Source organism: Caenorhabditis elegans, chromosome II (assembly GCF_000002985.6).
Source record: "Caenorhabditis elegans chromosome II".
Classification (NCBI taxonomy): domain Eukaryota; kingdom Metazoa; phylum Nematoda; class Chromadorea; order Rhabditida; family Rhabditidae; genus Caenorhabditis; species Caenorhabditis elegans.
This window is the reverse complement of record NC_003280.10, coordinates 11,659,751-11,676,038: the sequence shown is the minus strand read 5'-3', so window position 1 is coordinate 11,676,038 and position 16,288 is coordinate 11,659,751. Positions and strand designations below refer to the sequence as shown.

At 39.9% G+C, this 16,288-nt stretch overlaps 1 protein-coding gene across 3 annotated transcripts; it reads left to right on the top strand.

The window, feature by feature from the left end:
* Window positions 1-111: 111 nt before the first annotated feature.
* trr-1 (Transcription-associated protein 1) lies at window positions 112-14,470 on the top strand (the record flags this gene model as incomplete). 3 transcript variants are annotated; one of them, NM_001377879.1, is made up of 22 exons in its annotated part: window positions 112-320; window positions 368-1,153; window positions 1,208-1,506; window positions 1,552-1,675; window positions 1,720-2,838; window positions 2,884-3,270; window positions 3,332-3,707; window positions 3,762-5,955; window positions 6,223-7,038; window positions 7,131-7,244; window positions 7,294-7,906; window positions 7,957-8,102; window positions 8,146-8,330; window positions 8,372-9,265; window positions 9,317-9,531; window positions 10,145-10,481; window positions 10,535-10,821; window positions 10,870-11,603; window positions 11,656-12,067; window positions 12,123-13,507; window positions 13,562-14,006; window positions 14,057-14,457. In NM_001377879.1, 22 exons carry the CDS (start codon window positions 183-185, stop codon window positions 14,237-14,239), a joined length of 12,189 nt encoding a protein of 4,062 aa, NP_001364592.1. The 3 variants fall into 3 exon arrangements, with proteins under 3 accessions (NP_001364592.1, NP_001364646.1, NP_001364647.1); NM_001377878.3 differs by having other exon boundaries at window positions 183-320; window positions 14,066-14,470; NM_001377877.2 differs by having other exon boundaries at window positions 183-320; window positions 2,893-3,270; window positions 3,341-3,707; ... (1 more) ...; window positions 8,152-8,330; window positions 14,057-14,239.
* Window positions 14,471-16,288: the final 1,818 nt, after the last annotated feature.

Sequence of the window (16,288 nt, the reverse complement as noted above, 5' to 3'; positions counted from 1 at the left end):
CTGATTTTTCTTGTTGCATTCACTTCCTAATAGTTCATTCTACTCCATTCTTCATTTTATAATCTGTTTCCTTCGCAATTTAGTGAATTAAACACGTAAATCTTGTTTCAGATAAATTATTCAAATAGTTGCACAAAGCTCAATAGTTTAGAAGTATCTTCAGTGCTGGTCACTAATACAAAATGGATCCGGCTATGGCTTCTCCAGGCTATCGGTCTGTGCAGTCCGATCGGAGTAATCACCTAACAGAGCTGGAAACGAGAATTCAAAATCTTGCCGATAATTCACAAAGAGATGATGTCAAATTGAAAATGTTACAAGTTAGTTTCAATAATTCGTGTTAAGTAATCAATTTGTTCGGTTGCAGGAGATTTGGAGCACAATCGAAAATCATTTCACACTAAGTTCGCACGAGAAAGTCGTGGAGAGGCTCATTCTCTCGTTCCTACAAGTTTTCTGCAACACAAGTCCACAGTTCATTGCTGAAAACAATACACAACAGCTTCGAAAGTTAATGCTTGAAATCATTCTTCGACTTTCGAACGTAGAAGCCATGAAACATCATAGCAAAGAAATTATCAAGCAGATGATGAGGCTAATCACCGTGGAAAATGAGGAGAATGCCAATTTGGCTATCAAAATTGTCACCGATCAAGGGAGAAGTACCGGCAAAATGCAATATTGCGGAGAGGTTTCACAGATAATGGTCTCCTTCAAAACAATGGTCATTGATCTGACGGCGAGTGGTCGAGCTGGTGATATGTTCAACATAAAAGAGCATAAAGCTCCACCGTCAACTAGCTCCGACGAGCAAGTCATCACTGAATATTTGAAGACTTGCTACTATCAACAAACGGTTCTTCTCAACGGAACGGAAGGAAAACCGCCATTAAAATACAATATGATTCCATCAGCTCATCAGTCAACGAAGGTGCTCCTGGAGGTTCCGTATCTCGTGATTTTCTTCTATCAACATTTCAAAACAGCGATCCAAACCGAAGCGCTTGATTTCATGAGGCTTGGTCTTGATTTTCTAAATGTCAGAGTTCCAGACGAGGATAAACTCAAAACAAATCAAATAATAACCGATGATTTTGTCAGTGCACAGTCCCGATTCCTGTCATTCGTCAACATTATGGCTAAGATTCCAGCGGTAAGTTTCGTTTTTTCAAGTTTTTTTTCTGTAATCCTGATTTTTATTTTTCAGTTTATGGATCTTATCATGCAAAATGGACCGCTTCTAGTGTCGGGAACAATGCAGATGCTCGAGCGGTGCCCGGCTGATCTGATAAGTGTCCGACGAGAAGTTCTGATGGCTTTGAAGTATTTCACATCTGGAGAAATGAAGTCGAAATTCTTTCCAATGCTACCTCGACTCATCGCTGAGGAGGTTGTTCTGGGAACAGGATTCACTGCGATTGAGCATTTGCGAGTTTTCATGTATCAAATGCTAGCAGATCTGTTGCATCACATGCGAAATTCTATAGACTATGAAATGATCACACAGTAAGTTTGAATAAGACTTTCTGATGAAAAATGTTGAAATTTCAGCGTGATTTTCGTATTCTGTCGCACTCTTCACGATCCTAACAACTCTTCTCAAGTCCAGATTATGTCTGCTCGGCTGCTCAACTCACTGGCCGAATCTCTGTGCAAAATGGATTCACATGATACCGTAAGACTTATTCTATCAATAATCGTATCTCACTTCGAAATAAGTTTCAGACTCGTGATCTGCTCATTGAAATCCTGGAGTCGCACGTGGCCAAGCTCAAAACTCTTGCAGTCTATCACATGCCTATTCTCTTCCAACAATACGGAACCGAAATAGACTACGAATACAAAAGTTATGAGAGAGACGCCGAGAAACCTGGAATGAATATCCCAAAGGACACTATACGAGGAGTACCGAAACGAAGAATCCGTCGGCTCTCCATTGATTCAGTTGAAGAGCTGGAATTCCTGGCATCAGAACCATCCACGTCGGAAGATGCAGATGAGAGTGGTGGAGATCCGAACAAGCTTCCTCCGCCAACAAAAGAGGGAAAGAAAACGTCTCCCGAAGCGATTTTAACCGCCATGTCAACGATGACACCTCCTCCATTGGCAATTGTTGAAGCTCGAAATCTTGTGAAGTATATAATGCATACGTGTAAATTCGTGACAGGACAATTGAGAATCGCCCGGCCATCACAGGATATGTATCATTGTTCGAAGGAGCGAGATTTATTCGAACGTCTTCTACGATATGGTGTAATGTGTATGGATGTATTCGTGCTTCCAACAACTCGAAATCAACCACAAATGCATTCTTCAATGCGGACAAAAGATGAGAAAGATGCTCTGGAGTCGTTGGCAAACGTTTTTACAACAATCGACCATGCGATATTCCGGGAAATCTTCGAAAAGTATATGGATTTCTTGATTGAAAGAATTTACAATCGGAACTATCCATTGCAATTGATGGTGAACACCTTCTTGGTTCGAAATGAAGTGCCATTCTTCGCATCTACGATGCTTTCATTCTTGATGTCTCGAATGAAATTGCTGGAAGTTAGCAATGACAAGACGATGCTATATGTGAAGCTCTTCAAAATTATCTTCTCCGCCATCGGAGCCAATGGCTCTGGGCTTCATGGAGATAAAATGCTCACTTCATACCTCCCAGAGATTCTCAAACAGTCAACTGTCTTGGCATTAACAGCTCGTGAACCTCTCAACTATTTCCTTTTGCTTCGTGCATTGTTCCGCAGTATTGGTGGTGGCGCTCAGGATATTTTGTATGGAAAGTTCCTGCAGTTACTGCCAAATCTTCTTCAATTCTTGAATAAATTGACGGTGAGTTTCATTTTTTGATATATCGGTAATACACTAAAAATCCAGAATCTTCAGTCATGTCAACATCGGATTCAAATGCGTGAGCTCTTCGTCGAGTTGTGTTTGACTGTGCCAGTTCGACTCAGTTCCCTTCTGCCATACCTACCGCTTCTGATGGATCCACTGGTGTGTGCGATGAATGGGAGTCCGAACATAGTTACACAAGGATTGAGAACATTGGAATTATGTGTGGATAACTTGCAACCTGAATATCTTCTCGAAAATATGCTTCCTGTCCGTGGAGCTTTGATGCAAGGCCTCTGGCGTGTTGTATCGAAAGCTCCAGATACATCATCGATGACAGCAGCGTTCAGGATCCTCGGAAAGTTCGGAGGAGCCAATCGAAAACTTCTGAATCAACCGCAAATTCTTCAAGTAGCCACTTTAGGCGACGTAAGTTTATTTAGTTTATTCTCTTCCTCGTTTTAAGTTCTAACATTGATCCTATTAACAGACTGTTCAGTCGTACATCAATATGGAATTCTCGCGGATGGGACTCGATGGCAATCACAGCATTCACCTGCCACTGTCCGAGTTGATGAGAGTCGTTGCCGATCAGATGAGATATCCAGCTGATATGATCCTTAATCCAAGTCCTGCAATGATCCCGTCAACTCATATGAAGAAATGGTGTATGGAATTGTCGAAAGCCGTCTTGTTAGCCGGACTTGGATCTTCAGGAAGCCCAATTACTCCAAGTGCAAATCTTCCGAAGATTATCAAGAAACTTCTTGAAGATTTTGATCCAAACAATCGTACCACTGAAGTATACACATGTCCGAGGGAAAGTGATCGAGAGCTTTTTGTGAATGCACTTCTCGCAATGGCTTGTAAGTTCTTAAGTTCTTTTCTCTCTAATCAGATCTATATTTTAAATTTTTCAGACGGAATATGGAATAAAGACGGTTTCCGGCATGTCTATAGCAAATTCTTTATCAAAGTTCTCCGCCAGTTTGCGTTGATTGGAGTACTCGAATACATTGGTGGAAATGGATGGATGCGTCATGCAGAAGAGGAAGGTGTTCTACCATTGTGCCTTGACTCGTCTGTTATGGTTGATGCTCTGATTATTTGTCTCTCTGAAACATCGTCAAGCTTCATCATTGCTGGTGTCATGTCTCTTCGTCATATCAATGAGACTCTCTCGCTTACACTTCCCGATATTGATCAAATGTCGAAAGTTCCAATGTGCAAATACTTGATGGAGAAGGTGTTCAAATTGTGTCACGGGCCTGCTTGGTATGCAAGATCTGGTGGAATCAATGCAATTGGATACATGATCGAATCGTTTCCACGAAAATTTGTTATGGACTTTGTGATAGATGTTGTTGATTCGATCATGGAAGTTATTTTGGGAACTGTTGAAGAAATATCAAGTGGATCTGCTGATTCTGCATACGATTGTCTCAAGAAAATGATGCGAGTCTATTTCATCAAAGAAGAAGGCCAAGAAGAGGAGAATCTGACACTCGCGACTATTTTTGTGTCTGCAATCTCTAAGCATTACTTCCACAGTAATGAAAGAGTCAGAGAATTTGCGATTGGTTTAATGGATCATTGTATGGTTCACTCAAGACTTGCACCATCCCTTGATAAGTTCTACTATCGATTCAAGGAGTTCTTTGAGCCAGAATTAATGCGGGTGCTCACAACAGTTCCAACAATGTCATTGGCAGACGCAGGAGGAAGTTTGGATGGAGTTCAAAACTATATGTTCAACTGTCCGGATGGTTTTGATTTCGAAAAAGATATGGACATGTACAAGCGATATTTGTCACATCTGCTGGATATTGCACAAACCGATACATTTACCTTAAACCAAAGGAATGCCTTCAAAAAATGCGAGACATGCCCATCGCATTTCCTTCCTCCATTCCCAATCACTACACATATTGATTCAATGCGAGCCAGTGCTCTACAGTGTCTTGTGATCGCGTATGATCGAATGAAGAAGCAATACATCGACAAGGGAATAGAGCTGGGTGATGAGCATAAGATGATAGAGATCCTCGCACTTCGCAGCTCCAAGATCACAGTTGATCAAGTCTACGAGAGCGATGAATCTTGGAGACGATTGATGACAGTTCTATTGAGAGCAGTCACTGACAGAGAAACTCCTGAAATTGCGGAGAAGCTTCATCCTTCACTTTTGAAGGTCTCACCAATATCCACAATCATCATCGCAACATTTGGTGCTTCTTACATAAGAAATATTAGTGGAGCAGGAGATGACAGTGATTCAGATCGTCATATTTCGTACAACGATATAATGAAGTTCAAGTGTCTCGTGGAGCTCAATCCAAAGATTCTGGTCACAAAAATGGCAGTGAATCTCGCAAATCAAATGGTTAAATATAAGATGAGTGACAAGATCTCTAGGATTTTGTCAGTTCCCAGTAGCTTCACTGAAGAGGAGCTCGATGATTTCGAAGCGGAGAAGATGAAAGGAATTCGAGAGTTGGATATGATTGGTCATACGGTTAAAATGCTTGCTGGATGCCCAGTGACCACATTCACGGAGCAAATTATTGTGGATATCAGTCGTTTTGCTGCTCATTTTGAGTATGCTTATTCGCAAGATGTACTTGTAAATTGGATTGATGATGTCACAGTAATCCTCAACAAAAGTCCCAAAGATGTATGGAAGTTCTTCTTGTCTCGAGAATCAATTCTAGATCCTGCACGCAGATCCTTTATTCGAAGAATCATAGTCTATCAATCAAGTGGTCCACTGCGACAGGAATTCATGGATACTCCGGAATATTTTGAGAAACTCATTGATCTTGACGATGAGGAGAATAAGGATGAAGATGAGAGAAAAATCTGGGATCGTGATATGTTTGCATTTTCGATTGTCGATCGTATCTCGAAGAGCTGCCCTGAGTGGCTTATTTCTCCGAATTCCCCAATTCCAAGAATTAAGAAGTTGTTCTCCGAAACGGAATTCAATGAGCGATATGTGGTTCGAGCATTGACTGAGGTGAAGAAATTTCAAGAAGAGATCATAGTGAAACGGATGACAGAGCACAAGTACAAGGTTCCGAAGCTGATTCTGAATACCTTCCTGAGATATTTGAGGTAATTTCAAGATAGTTTGTAAAAATTAATTACAAAGAAATATACCAAAACTGAACCCCAAAAAAAAATTTTTGAATTTCGGATCAAAAAAATTTAATATTTTCTCGAAAAATCCTTCAAAATACCAAAAAATTCGAATTCTCACTTCTAAAATTATTTTTGAATTTTTAAATAATTTTTGAACATTTCTCTATGAAATTCATGTTTTGGGCCTATTTCAGGCTATAAAAATTATTTTTCTGATTTTAAATAACTTGCAAATTTCAGGCTCAACATCTATGACTACGATCTATTCATCGTTATCGCCTCGTGTTTCAATGGCAATTTCGTCACCGATCTCTCTTTTCTTCGCGAATATCTTGAAACTGAAGTCATCCCGAAAGTGCCGTTACAATGGCGGAGAGAGCTGTTTCTTCGAATTATGCAGAAGTTTGATACGGATCCACAAACTGCTGGAACAAGTATGCAGCATGTGAAGGCCCTTCAATATTTGGTTATTCCCACGTTGCATTGGGCGTTCGAGCGATATGATACGGATGAAATTGTTGGCACCGCACCAATAGATGATTCGGATTCTTCGATGGATGTAGATCCGGCAGGCAGCTCGGATAACCTTGTGGCTCGTTTAACATCAGTCATTGATTCTCATCGTAATTATCTGAGCGATGGAATGGTCATTGTTTTCTATCAACTTTGCACATTGTTCGTACAAAACGCCTCCGAACATATTCACAATAATAACTGCAAGAAACAAGGTGGACGCCTACGGATCCTGATGCTCTTCGCCTGGCCGTGCCTGACCATGTACAATCATCAAGATCCAACAATGCGGTACACTGGATTCTTCTTCTTGGCCAATATTATAGAGCGTTTCACAATTAATCGGAAAATCGTGCTTCAAGTGTTCCATCAACTTATGACTACTTATCAGCAGGACACTAGAGATCAAATCCGGAAAGCCATTGATATATTAACTCCAGCTTTGAGGACACGAATGGAAGATGGACACTTGCAAATATTGAGTCATGTGAAGAAAATTCTTATCGAAGAATGCCATAATTTGCAACATGTTCAGCATGTTTTGTAAGTTTATTATCTAAAATGATTTTTTTTAATGTTAAAAATTTAATTTTAAAATGCGTTCGTGCTCCTTTAATAATTCCTGAATTTTCCAGCCAAATGGTGGTTCGCAATTATCGTGTCTACTATCATGTTCGATTGGAGCTTCTCACGCCTCTTCTGAACGGAGTTCAACGAGCACTTGTGATGCCAAATAGTGTTCTGGAAAAGTAAGTTTCCAGCCCGTTGTTCGTAAACTCACCCCTTGTAAATATTTAGCTGGCAAACTCGACGTCATGCGGTGGAGATCTGCGAGATGGTCATCAAGTGGGAATTGTTCAGAACGCTGAAAACAGATCATATTATCAGTGACGAAGAAGCTCTCGAAGTTGACAAGCAATTGGATAAGCTGCGAACAGCTTCATCCACAGATCGTTTCGATTTCGAGGAGGCTCATAACAAGAGAGACATGCCTGATGCTCAACGCACGATTATCAAAGAGCACGCCGATGTGATTGTCAATATGCTTGTCCGATTCTGTATGACGTTCCATCAGAATTCGGGTTCTTCGTCCACTTCTCAAAGTGGGAACCATGGTGTCGAGTTGACCAAAAAATGTCAGCTGCTTCTACGTGCAGCCCTACGACCAAGCATGTGGGGAGAATTTGTCAGCTTCCGATTAACAATGATCGAAAAGTTTTTGTCAATTCCGAATGATAATGCTCTACGCAATGATATAAGTTCTACGGCCTACGCTAATACTATCCAAAATGCACAACACACTCTGGATATGCTGTGTAATATTATTCCTGTTATGCCAAAAACTAGCTTGATGACTATGATGAGACAACTCCAACGGCCACTCATACAATGTCTCAATAACGGAGCTCAGGTATGTGAAGAACGATGAATAGGGGGTTATAAATCACTAATTTCTCTTAGAACTTTAAGATGACTCGTCTTGTCACTCAAATTGTCAGTCGGTTACTCGAAAAGACAAATGTTTCGGTTAACGGGCTTGATGAGCTGGAGCAATTGAATCAATACATTTCCCGATTCCTACATGAACATTTTGGATCTCTTTTGAAGTAAGTTTTATTTTTGAATTTCCATCTTTCAACCCTTCGCCAGTTGCAGAAACTTGAGTGGACCAGTGTTGGGAGTTCTCGGAGCATTTTCTCTTTTGCGAACAATTTGTGGACACGAGCCAGCATACTTGGATCATTTGATGCCTTCATTTGTAAAAGTGATGGAGAGAGCTGCAAAAGAGCACTTGGCGTATGTTGCGAACTCGCAAGATGGAAATATGGTGAAGAGTAAGTTCTATAAAAAGATTCAGATTTTCTAATCCCCTTAGATTTCTTTCCAGATGTTGCTGAATTGTTGTGTGCATGCATGGAGCTGGTACGTCCCAGAGTCGATCATATCAGTATGGAGATTAAGAGATCAATTGTTGGTGGTATTATCGCGGAGCTGATTATCAAATCGAATCACGATAAGATCATCCAGACGTCAGTGAAGCTTCTCGGAGCAATGATTAGCACGCAGGATATGGAATTTACAATTCTCACTGTTCTTCCGCTACTTGTTCGTATCCAATCAATTATTGTGACCAAGTTCAAGAATTGCAAGGATCTGATAGCAGACTATCTTGTTGTGGTTATTACCGTTTTTGAGAACAGCGAATATCGGAACTCGGAAGCTGGATCTCGTCTCTGGGAAGGATTCTTCTGGGGACTCAAGAGTAGCGATCCTCAAACCCGGGAGAAATTCTCGATAGTTTGGGAGAAGACTTGGCCACACATGGCAACAGTAGATATTGCTCATCGAATGAAATATATCATGCAAAATCAAGATTGGTCCAAGTTCAAACACGCGTTTTGGTTGAAATTCGCACTTTGGGGAATGCTACGAACGATTGCCAAACGGCCAACTGATCCGAATAATAAGAGAAAGAAAGTGATACTGTTGAACTGTGCAACTCCATGGAGAACAATTGAATATGCAGCGAAATTGAAGGATCAGCCAATGGAAGTGGAAACTGAAATGAAACGAGAAGAGCCAGAACCGATGGAAGTTGACGAAAAAGACTCGCAAGATGATTCTAAGGATGCCGGAGAGCCCAAGGAGAAGGAAAAGCTCACATTGGAATTATTGCTTGCTGGACAACAAGAACTTTTGGATGAAGCTTCCAATTATGATTTTGCGGATGCTCTAGATACAGTATCCCAGATTACATTTGCACTTAATGGTAAATTGTTCAAAGTTTATGAATATTTTTCTTAAAAATCACAATTTTCAGAGAATCAAGTGACAAGCAAGATGTGGGTAGTGTTGTTCAAATCATTCTGGAGTTCCTTATCACAATCCGAAATCGAAGATTTCACGGCGCTAGTCGTTCCGTTTATGAGCAGTGGAGTGCATAATAATTATCAGACGGGTGTACAGGATAGTGTGCTTGCTGTTTGGCTTGAAGCTGTTGGTGACGCTGTTCATTTGCCGTCCAGATTGATTGAGGTACGTTCTGAAAATGAATGCTGGAAAAAATTCGATTTTTCTGTTTAAAAAAAGTTAAAATTTCCGATTTTTTGAATAGCAAAAAAAAAAGAAAACATTTATTTTGAAAAAAGAGTCCTCACCGGAATTTTTTAATAAATAAATTTAAAAAAAGAAAAAAAACTAAAAACTTCAATTTTTGAAAATCAAAAAAAAAATTACAGAAACAGACGAGGTAAAAAATTTTAAAAAAGTTCTGTAAAAAAAATGGAGAATCACAGTTTTCGTTGTCTTTTCTGAAAAAAATTTGAAAAATTAAAAATTAACGATTTTTTGGTTTTTAATTTAAAAAAATATACGAAAAAAGACTGAAGAACTTTTTTTGTCAAAAAAACTTGATTTTGATGAGGGAAAAAGTTCAAAAACTTGGAGAAATCATCGGAAATTTTAGAAGATTCAATAAAAATTTCCAAAAAAAAAAATTGAACATTTATGATTTTTGGGTATTTTGAAAAATTGAAAAATTACGCTTAATTTTTAGATTAAAAAAATCAAAAAAAAACCAACACTCCTTTTGAAACTTGACACTTTTGAAACGTTTTTTTTTTTTGCAATAATAAATTTCTCATTTCAGTTTATCTCATCAAAACACGAATGCTGGCATACCGGAATCAGGCTTCTCGAGAATCATATATGGACAATTCCAAAGCAACTCAACAACACGTTACTCCGAGAAATGAAAGTGGCACCAGGTCTCGCTGGAGATATTGAGACACTCGAATCTCTTGGAACACTCTACAATGAGATATCAGAGTTTGATCAGTTCGCTGCAATCTGGGAACGCCGTGCTGTATTTCCTGATACGATGAGAGCAATGTCAGCTATGCAATTGGGAGATATGGAATTAGCTCAATCTTATCTGGAAAAATCAATGAGCAGTACGTATGAAACTCTTGCTCCGACAATCAATCGTAAGTTTGGATCAATCGGTTGTACTTCTCACACAAAATAGTATTCCTTTCAGCAAACAACACTTCAAATTCGGAGAAGCATGTTTCTCCGATTATTGACAAAGAATACGATCATTGGATGGAGATGTACATCACAAATTGCTCGGAGCTTCTTCAGTGGCAAAATGTGGCCGACGTATGCAATGGCAAAGACATGCAACATGTTCGTGGCCTGATCAACGCAGCATCTCACATTCCGGACTGGAATGTGGTCGAGGAGTGTAAAAGTCAGATAGCTGGATGTATTCCACCAAGTTTCCATTTAGATTACACTCTTTTCAATTTGATGAGTACTGTTATGGTTAGTTTAAGTCAAAAAGTGATATATAATTATTGTTTAATTTTTCAGCGAATGAATGAAAACTCAAGCCCGACACATATGAAGGAACGATGCAAAATTGCAATTCAAGAGTGCACAGAAGCTCATATTAGTCGTTGGAGAGCACTTCCGTCAGTTGTTTCATATGGTCATGTCAAGATTCTTCAGGCAATGAACTTGGTTCGAGAAATTGAAGAGTCTACAGATATTCGCATTGCTCTGCTCGAGGCCCCATCAAACAAAGTGGATCAGGCGTTGATGGGCGATATGAAGTCGTTGATGAAAGTATTCCGAAATAGAACACCAACCACTTCGGATGATATGGGATTCGTTTCGACTTGGTATGATTGGAGGAATCAGATTCATGGAATGATGCTTCAAAGATTCGAATATTGGGATAAAGTAGGACTCAACGTCGCTGCAACTGGAAACCAGTCAATTGTTCCGATTCATTCAATGGCTCAAGCACAGTTGGCCGTAGCCAAACATGCCAAGAATCTTGGATTCCATAATTTAACGAAAGATCTACTCAACAAATTAGCTGGATTGACAGCCATACCGATGATGGATGCTCAAGATAAAGTTTGCACTTACGGCAAGACACTTCGCGATATGGCAAACAGTGCGGCTGACGAAAGAGTGAAAAATGAGCTATTGTGTGAAGCGCTTGAAGTTTTGGAAGATGTGCGAATTGATGATCTACAGAAGGATCAGGTTGCTGCATTGCTTTATCATCGTGCTAATATTCATTCAGTTCTTGATCAGTAAGTTTTCAATGCCGAAAAAAAATTAAAGTTTTACAAAAATAAATTTCAGAGCTGAAAATGCTGACTACACCTTCTCCGCAGCCTCTCAACTTGTCGACTTGCAAAATAGTGTGACAACCACTGGAATCAAGCTCATGAAAAATTGGGGCCACCATCTTTACAAGAGATTCTTCTCTACGACAGTTTGCAAGGAAACCGGAAACAACTTCGGACGGCAGGCTCTCGCTTGTTACTTCATTGCGGCTCGTGTGGATAACGATATCAAGGCGAGAAAACCGATTGCCAAGATTTTGTGGCTCTCGAAGCACTTGAATGCGTGTGGATCACATGAAGTGATGAATCGGGTTATTAAGAAGCAACTTCATTCACTTAATCTCTTCAATTGGCTTTACTGGCTTCCACAATTGGTTACTGATGTTCGATATAAACCAAATTCGAACTTTGTTCTGATTCTCTGCAAGGTAAGTTTTGAAATATTTAAATATTTTCAGAATTTTAAATGAAATTCATTTGCAGATGGCTGCTGCTCATCCACTTCAAGTATTTTACCACATTCGGGAGGCAGTTAGCGTTGACGATATTGACTCGGTTCTCGAAGAAGATTACACTGATGAGCAAATGTCGATGGATGTTTCGGATGAGGATTGTTTTGCAGACGATCCACCATTTGATAGAATTCTGAAAATATGTCTGAAATATCGTCCAACTGATATTCGAGTCTTCCATCGTGTCCTCAAAGAACTTGACGAGATGAATGAGACATGGGTTGAACGTCACTTGCGTCATGCGATCTGCCTCAAGGATCAGATGTTCAAAGATTTCTCGGAACAAATGGACGCGACGTTCAATGAGATGCAATATTCGGAGGATGTGACTATGATGACGTTGAGATGGAGGAAACAGCTGGAAGAAGACTTGGTGTATTTCCAACAGAATTATAATCTTGATTTCCTGGAGATTCGTAACAAGCGAAAGATGATCGTGACGAAGGGATGTATGGGAGTCGAGAAAAGTCAGATAATGTTCGAAAAAGAGCTGAGTCAAGTGTTCACAGAGCCGGCCGGCATGCAAGATGAATTTGATTTTGTCACAAATATGACTAATATGATGGTCTCACAGTTGGATATTCATGCAGTCGATGCTCCACGCCCTCAGGGATATATTCGTATTGTTCTCGACTGGATTCGAGCGATTCGTCGTCGTTTCGATCGACTTCCACGAAGAATCCCTCTGGAATCGTCAAGCCCATATCTCGCCAGATTCAGCCATCGTACAGGATGCATCGAAATGCCATACGATTTGCTCAACGTTTTGCGCGCCAAGAATCATACTCTGATGGCTTCCAATCAAACGGGGCAATACATATCCATGCTCTCTCGATTTGAGCCAAACTTTGAGATTGTGATCAAAGGTGGTCAAGTGATAAGAAAGATCTATATTCGAGGACAAACCGGAAAGAGTGCGGCGTTTTATCTGAAGAAATCTGTGCAGGATGAGCCAACTAACCGAGTTCCACAAATGTTCAAACATCTTGATCACGTTCTACAAACCGATAGAGAGTCGGCGAGAAGACATCTTCATGCTCCAACAGTGCTGCAGATGAGAGTCGGACAGAAGACGACACTCTACGAAGTTGCATCCGTTCAACCATATGCAATGCCACCGGATTGTACCAGAAACTATCCAGCATCACAAATCGACATTGTTCATCCATATGATGTGCTGACTGCCACTTTCAATGGAAGTTATTATCCGGATGATATGGTATTGCACTTCTTTGAGAGATTCGCCCAAAGTTCTTCATCCATCGGACAACCTCTTCCAACTCCGACGAACCAAGATGGAACAGTTGCTCCGCCACGACTAACGGAAGCTCACCACATCAAGAATATTATTTATGAGTACGTTTGAGAAGCTAGTGTCTAAAATAATAATTAATGTAAAAAAATTTTCAGAGACTTTGCCCGAGATATGATCCCATTCCGACTTCTCTACGACTACCTCACTGCACGATATCCTGATCCGGTTATGTACTATGCAATGAAGAAGCAATTGCTGCACAGTCTCGCCGTCCTATCCACAATCGAATATCATTGCAATCTGACACCAATGGGACCTGATCAAATGATGATGACAATGAATACTGGAGTCCTTAGCAATCCTTCATATAGATTCGAAATCCGAGGAGGACGATCACTTCATGATATTCAACACTTTGGACATGAAGTTCCATTCCGATTGACTCCAAATCTATCGATTTTGGTTGGTGTTGCACAGGATGGTGACTTGTTATGGAGTATGGCTGCTGCGTCAAAATGTTTGATGAAGAAGGAACCTGAAGTTATCATGAGACCGTTAGTATGGGATGAATTCGCCAACAATACAGATTGCGACAAATCGGTAATTTTACTTTAATATGCTAATAGGGAATTGAACTAATGTTTTCCAAGCGTTTGCAGGTATTCGCGTGTCATGCATCGAATTCTTACATCAATGGTGTCGCGAGCAAGCTTCGAAACACGAATAGCGCCGACGCCAAACTCAGAAAGGACGATTGTGTGTCGCTGATCAGTCGAGCCAAGGATTCGGATAATCTGGCCCGAATGCCACCCACCTACCACGCGTGGTTCTAGATCTCATAATTACCGTTCTCTATTTTGATCCCGCCTCCCACTCTCACAGATCTCTATACATTTGTCAAATGTTTCCAAATCTTTTATCTGCCCATACATTCGTTTTTATTGTTTTGTTTCTTTTCTTTCTTTATTTCTTTTCTAAACTTTAAGATTTATGTAAATATTTAACTGCGCTGGTATTTATGAAAAATTCAGATAAAGTTTTCAAGTTTAAAAAATCGAAAATTCGAAGTCGGAAGTTCTCTTACAGGTGTAGTAAGTAGGCACAATGGCAATAGGTACATGGAAGGCTTGCGGAAGGCACATGGGTAGGCATAAGATCGAAAAATAAGCTGATATATAAATATAGATAGGTATTGGTTAGGCACAAATTAGGCACGTAGGTGTGAGCTGGCAAATAGGTAGGCATGACGTTCGGCAAATCGGCAAATTGCCGATTTGGCGAAAATTTTCAAATCCGGCGATTTGCCGGAAATGTTTAGAGAAATTTTTTATAAGACAGAAAAACTTACAACTGTGTCTTTTTGAAATTCTTCCGGTTTTCTTTATACAGTGCGTGCAACTTCTATAGCGCCCCCCCCCCCCCCCCCCCCCCCTATTTTTTCGCGTTTCACGCCATTCTGATTTTTATTTTTCTGATTTTTTTTTTTTTGCACTGAAACTTGGCATTGAGGATGCTTGGAGAGAAATATCAGCCAGCAAAATAAAGAATCTGGTCAACTCAATGTCGAATAGATTTTTTGAGGTTATCGTTAAGAAGGGAGGTCCCACGACGTATTGATCCTTCATCGAGTTAACAAATTATGATGTTTTAATTGATTTCATTCCACTTCTGGACACAGAAGGACGAATAGTGCAATCTGGTACAAGTTTATCACCACCTACAACTTCGTCGATTTGTGGAAAATCTTTCAGACATGTCTCCATGAGTGTCTCAGAACATCTTGGTCAGGTTTGGAGTCGATCCCACCGCTGGGAGCCGAGAATGGGCCTCTAACACAAAATCGAGCGTTTCAGGACAATTACGGGATCCTAAGAATCTCCACGTATAATATTTCTGCCGAGAATTGATCACTATGATATCTGAATCAAATTGACTCTGTTTTATTATCTTGCTGTGTCAAGAAATGACAAAAAATGGGGGTTTTTTGGAAAAAATATCAAAATTCAGAGGGGGCGCTATAGAAGTTGCACGGCCGTTTTTACGATTTTTTGACCTAGTCACATCAAATTGTGTTATTTTTTCTTGAAAATTTTGGACAAGGGGGTTTTTGACATTTGAAATCGAATGGCATTGACAGTTTTTCAAGAAAAAAATCAGAATGGCGTGAAACGCGAAAAAATAGGGGGGGGGGGGGGGGGGCGCTATAGAAGTTGCACGCACTGTATACTTTTGTACAATTTTTTAAAAAATGTGCAAAACCACAATTTGCCAAAAGTTTTTAAAGTTTTTGGCAATTTCCGGATTCTCAATTCCGGCAATTTGCTGATTTGCCCGATTTTCAATTCCGACAATCTGCCGATTAGCCGGATTTTCAATTACGGCAATTTGCCCATTTGCCGGATTCTCAATTCCGGCCATTTGCTGATTTGCCGGATTTTCAATTCCGACAATCTGCGGATTAGCCGGATTTTCAATTACGGCAATTTTCCCATTTGCCGGATTTTCAATTCCGGCAATTTGTCCATTTGCCGGATTTTCAATTACGGCAATTTGCCCATTTGCCGGATTTTCAATTACGGCAATTTGCCCATTTGCTGGATTTTCAATTACGGCAATTTGCCCATTTGCCGGAAAAAGTCGTTTGCCGACCACCTCTGTTTCATACGTCCCTAAAATTTGCTGAAAATATTTTTTTTCCACAATATCTATTGATGATTTTGTTGACATGAGAGAATTATTCAAATGTATCATATTTTTTATCACAAAATATTCATTATGAATAATCTTTTTGGTAAGATAATAATAATACAATCTTATCAAAAAACTATAAACACTTTTTTACAGTTTTCTGGACTCTGTAATACGTATTCCTAACTACTCTA